Source organism: Colobus angolensis, unplaced genomic scaffold, assembly GCF_000951035.1.
Source record: "Colobus angolensis palliatus isolate OR3802 unplaced genomic scaffold, Cang.pa_1.0 Scaffold60, whole genome shotgun sequence".
In the NCBI taxonomy this organism is placed as follows: domain Eukaryota; kingdom Metazoa; phylum Chordata; class Mammalia; order Primates; family Cercopithecidae; genus Colobus; species Colobus angolensis.
The window spans coordinates 731,480-737,298 of record NW_012119599.1 but is presented as its reverse complement, the minus strand read 5'-3'; the positions used below and the strand labels follow the sequence as shown (position 1 = coordinate 737,298).

At 50.1% G+C, this 5,819-nt stretch overlaps 1 protein-coding gene across 1 annotated transcript in view; it reads right to left on the bottom strand.

Moving 5' to 3' along the window:
- PRKD2 (protein kinase D2) overlaps positions 1-5,819 on the bottom strand; it is a 50,890-nt gene that overhangs the window by 34,534 nt on the left and 10,537 nt on the right. The window contains exon 3 of the mRNA XM_011963144.1: positions 3,700-3,831. Coding sequence (XP_011818534.1) covers positions 3,700-3,831 — 132 coding nt within the window. The remainder of the gene's footprint in view (positions 1-3,699; positions 3,832-5,819) is intronic.

The window sequence follows — 5,819 nt, the reverse complement described above, 5'->3', positions numbered from 1 at the left end:
CTGTCGCCCAGGCTGGAGTGCAATGTATGATCTCAGCTCAGTGCAACCTCTGCCTCCCAGGTTCAAATGATTCTCCTGCCTCAGCCTCCCGAGTATCTGGGATGACAGGCGCCTGCCACCACACCCAGCTAATTTTTGTATTTTTAGTAGAGACAGGGTTTCATCATGTAGGCCAGGCTGGTCTCTAACTCCTGACCTCATGATCTGCCCACCTCGGCCTCCCGAAGTGCTGGGATTACAGGCGTGAGCCACCACGCCCAGCCCAGAATCTGGATTTCTGTACAAGTGTGGCACCCATGGAGCTAGAGATACTGTCTCAGACCTAATACCCAATGGAACATCCAAAAACATGCCTCTAATCTCAGGGCACATTGTATAAAAATGGAGGCGCATGGGACCCAGCGCAGTGGTTCATGCCTGTAATCCCAGCACTTGGGGAGGCTGAGGCGAGTGGAATACTTGAGACCAGCCTGGCCAACATGGTGAAATCGCGCCTCTACTGAAAATACAAAAATTAGCCAGGAGTGGTGGCGTGCACCTGTAATCCCAGCTATTTGGGAGGCCGAGGCAGGAGAATTGCTTGAACCCGGGAGGCAGAGATTGCAGTGAGCCAAGGCCATGCTGCTGAACTCCATCCTGGGTGACGGAGCAAGACTCTGTCTCAAAAAAAAAAAAAATGGAGCCACAGGGTCTCATCACAGAATGGATGGTCCTCACCTGTCATCTGTCCTCATAGCGAATGCAGGTACATGGCCTTCATCTGTAGGCAGAGCCCTGATTTCAACATTCTCAGAAGCATGAATAACAGGGACAGAGGACCTATAGATCTTGACACTTGGGCTGAACCTTGAGATATCCTGGCTTAAAGAACTGTATGTTTCGGCCAGGCGCAGTGGCTCACACCTGTAATCCCAGCACTTTGGGAGGGCGAGGCAGGTGGATCATTTGAGGTCAGGAGTTCAAGACCAGCCTGGCCAACGTGGTGAAACCTGTCTCTACTAGAAATACAAAAATTAGCCGAGCAGCAGTGGTGGTGGGCGCCTATAATCCCAGCTACTCGGGAGGCTGAGGCAGGAGAATCACTTGAGCCTGGGAAGCAGAGATTGCGGTGAGCTGAGATCCCACCACTGCACTCCAGCCTGGATGACAGAGTAAGACGCCGTCTCAAAAGAAAAAAAAAAAACACTATGGTTTTAAACTATGATTTAAGGAGATATGTATGGCTCCTGTTATGGATTAAATGTCCGTGTCTCCCCCAAAATTCATATGTTGAAACCCTAACCTCCAATGCAACTATATTTGGAGATGGTGCCTTTATGGAGGTAATTAAGGTTAATTGAGGTAGAAACAGTATGGCTGTAATCCAATGGGACTGGGTGAGCTTTTTTTTTTTTTTTTCTGAGACAGAATCGTGTTCCATCACCCAGGCTGGAGTGCAGTGGCGTGAACATGGCTCACCGCAGCCTCAACCTCCTGGGCCCAGGTGATTCTCCCACCTCAGCCTCTTGAGTAGCTAGGACTAGACGTATGCACCACCATGCCTGGCGGTATGTCTTTTTTAGAGACAGGGTTTCACCGTGTTGCCCATGCTGGTCTCGAACTCCTGGACTTAAGCCACACAGGGTGGTATTTTGTTATGGCAGCCCTGACAAACTAAGACAGGTGCCAGGTCGATAAGAGGTGGACCCTGATGGTCATGCTTGTGTCAGCTTGGCTAGGCGAGATTCACAGTTATTCAGACACTAATCTAGATGTTGCCATGAAGGTTTGTTTTTGTTTGTTTGTTTGTTTTTGAGTCAGAGTCTCGCTCTGTTGCCAGGCTGGAGTGCAGTGGCAAGATCTTGGCTTACTGCAACTTCTGTCTCCTGGATTCAAGTGATTCTCCTACCTCAGCCTCCCAAGTAGCTGGGACTACAGGCACATGCCACCACGCCTGCTGATTTTTGTATTTTTAATAGAGATGGGGTTTCACTATGTTGGCCAGGATGGTCTCGATCTCTTGACCTCATGATCTGCCCGCCTCAGCCTCCAAAGTGCTGGGTTTATAGGTGTGAGCCACCGCGCCCAGCCAAGGTTTGTTTTTTCTTTTCACCCTCTCAACCCAGATTTTCCCCAACTCCAGGAAGAACTGGGAAGAGAAGGCCCCATGGAGGTATTTTCTTTTCCTTTTTTTTTTTTTTTTGACAGAATTTTGCTCTTGTTGCCCACGCTGCGATGGTGCGATCTCGGCTCACTGCAACCTCTGCCTCCTGGGTTCAAGGGACTCTCCTGACTCAGCCTCCCGAGTAGCTGGAATTACAGGCATCCAAGACCACGCTGGGTAATTTTTGTATTTTTAGTAGAGACAGGGTTTCACCATGTTGGCCAGGCTGGTCTCAAACTCCTGACCTCAGGTGATCCACCCGCCTCAGCCTCCCTGAGTGCTGGGATTACAGGTGTGAGCCACTGCGCCCAGCCCAGTGGAGGTATTTTCTGGATGTGATGAAAATCCATAATCAGTTGACTGTAAGTGGGAGAGGTAATCCTGCTTGTTCTAGGTAGGTCTGATTCAATCAGCTGAATGTTTTAAAAAACAGATCAGAGAATTCTCGGATGAAGAAATTCCACCTGTGGACGTCAGCTTCACCTTGTGCCTGAGAGTTCCCGCCTGCCCTTCCTGATAGGATGGATATTTTTTTCTTTTTTTCTTTTTTTTTTGTTTTTGTTTTTGTTTTCAGACGGAGTCTCGCTCTGTCACCAGGCTGGAGTGCAGTGGTACGATCTTGGCTCACTGCAACCTCTGCCTCTCGGGTTCAAGCAATTCTCCTGCCTCAGCCTCCAGAGTAGTTGGGACTACAGGAGCCCGCCACCACGCCCGGCTAATTTTTTGTATTTTTAGTAGAGACAGGGGTTTCACCATGTGAGCCAGGATGGTTTTGATCTCCTGACCTTGTGATCCGTCCGCCTCGGCCTCCCAAAGTCCTGGGATTACAGGTGTGAGTCACTGTACCTGGTCTTTTTCCTTTTTTTGAACCAGGGTCTCACTCTGTCACCCAGGCTGGTGTGCAGTGGTGCAATCAGGGCTCACTACAGCCTCAAGCTCCCAGGCTCAAGTGATCCTCCTGCCTCAGCCTCCCAAGTGGCTGGGACCACAGATGTCTGTCACCATGCTTGGTTAATTATTTTTTGTACAGGCAGAGTCTTGCTATGTTGCCCAGGCTGGTCTTGAACTCCTGGCCTCAAGTGACCTTGGCCTCCCAAAGTGCTGGGATTACTGGCCTGCCCCACTGTGCCCAGTCGGATTTGAGTTGCCTAGCTAGCACACACAATTCTGTAAGCTGATTCCTTGCATATAAATATCTTAATATATATCTCCTACTGGATCTGTTTCTCTGCCTGATCCCTGACTGATACAGGCCCCACCCTCTTCCCCAGTCACCCTTCTGCTCCCCTGGGCTCTGTTCTTAGGCCCCTACTTGTCCCTCCCAGCTCCACCTCCTAGGCTCCGCCCCTAGACCTGAGCCCTGGCCCAGCCCCACCCCTCCTTCCCCAAGCTCTGCTTCTGGGCCCATCCTTCTTGCCATTATTACTTCCTAGGCTGCGCCCCCAGCTCTGAGCCCGGCTTCTCCTCCCCACGCGGTCCCCGCGCCAGGACTATTAGGCTCCGCCCCCGGTGCAGAGCCCCGCCCCAGGCCCCACCCCCAACTCCTTTGCTCTCACCATCGCACTTGAGGCCCTGGCGCACTAGGCCGAAGAGCATCTCCCCGCAGTGATCACAGAAGGCAGGTGCCCGGTAGGAGTGCACCGTGAGGGCGTGCGGGCGGATCTGGAAGTCCTCGAAGGTGGCCGAGGCTGTAGGCGGAAAATAAGGGTGGATGCTTGAGGCGGGGTAGGCCGAAGCTTTTCCAGACCCCACGTTCCCTGATTTCTCACAGTCCTCCCAGCCGCAAGTTTTGATCTTTCCTTCCTTCATTCATTTGCTCTCATACTACATTCTGCCTGGCTTCAAACCCCAGCGGCACCCCTGAACAAAACACATATATCCCTATGCCCCGGGCAGGGACAGATCGGGAATTGGGGAGTTGTTTAATGGGCAGGGAGCTTCAGTTTTGCAAGATGACAACAGTTCTGGAGACTGGCTGCACAACAGTGTGCATGAACTTCAAATTACTGAACTGTACGCTTAAAGGTGCTTAAAATGTGGGGTTTTTTGTTTTTGTTTGTTTGAGACAGAGTTTCGCTCTGTCACCCAGGCTGGAGTACAGTAGCGCGATCTCGGCTCACCAAAACATCCGCCGCTTGGTTCAAGCAATTCTCCTGCCTCAGCCTCCCAAGTAGCTGGGATTACAGGCATGCGCCACCACGCCCGGCTAATTTTTGTATTTTTAGTAGAGACGGAGTTTCACCATGTTGGCCAGGATGGTCTCAAACTCCCGACCTTAGGTGATCTGCCCGCCTCAGTCTCTCAAAGTGTTGGGATTACAGGCGTGAGCCACCGCACCCGGTCTAAAATAGTAATTTTTATTTTATGTATATTTTACCAAATTAAAAAATTTTTAATTAAAAATACCACCACCAACAACAAAAAAACATGGATAGGCTGTGTGTGGTGGCTCGCATCTGTAATCCCAGCACTTTGGGAGGCCCAGGTGGGTGGATCACTTGAGGTCAGGAGTTCGAGACCAGCCTGAACAACATGATGAAACCCCATCTCTACTAAAAATACAAAAATTAGCTGAGACTGTAATCCCAGCTACTCAGGAGGCTGAGGCAGGAGAATCGCTTAACCTGGGAGGCAGAGGTTGCAGCGAGTCAAGATCATGCCACTGCACTCCAGCCTGGGCGACAGAGCAAACTCTGTCTTAAAAAAAAAAAAAAAAAAAGCCTGGTGTGGTGGTGCATGACTGTAATGCCTATAGTCCAGCCACCTCGGGAGGCTGAGGTGGGACGATTGCTTCAGTATGGGAGGTAGAGGCTGCAGTGAGTGGTCATCATGCCACTGCATTCCAGCCTGGGTGACAGAACAAGACCCTACCTCAAAACAAAATAACAGGCTGGGAGCGGTGGCTCACACCTGTAATCCCAGCACTTTGAGAGGCCAAGGTGGGCAGATCACTTGAGATCAGGAGTTCGAGACCAGCCTGGTCAATAAGGTGAAATCCCATCTCTACTGAAAATACAAAAATTAGCCACGTGTGGTAGCAGGCGCCTGTAATCCCAGCTACTCGGGAGTCTGAGGCAGGAGAATCGCTCGAACCCAGGAGGCAGAGGTTACAGCAAGCTGAGTTTGTGCCACTGCACTCCAGCCTGGGTGACAGAGGGAGACTCCATCTAAAAAAACAAAAAATAAATAAAAATAACAAAAACAAAACTCAGGTTTAGGGGAGAGACAAGGATGAAGATAAAAATTCAAGTGAGGCCAGCTTATGATATGAAAGAGTACTTAAAGCCTGAACCAGGTCACTAAAGGTGTAAATCCAGACTTCTGTCATTCATTCATTGAGCCGGTTTCACTGAGCACTGCAGTATGCAGGAGCAGCAAGGAAGACAGCCATGAAAAAGGCAGCTGCCCCCCACCCTCAAGAGGGACCAAGGGCCATAGACTGGTACAAGGTGCTGAGAGCATGCTCATCTATACGACTGGAACAGTGAGTGAGTGAACTGGCTTCTGGCTGCGTCTGAGAAAATCACCTGGGTGGGGGGGCTTTTAAAAATACTGATGGGCAGATCCTGTCTCACTTTGCACAGATTCTGATTTAATTTAGCATTTTCATGGAAGGAGCCATGGACATCATAACTGTTTTATTTTTCTTTTTCTTTCTTTTTCTTTTTTTTTTTTT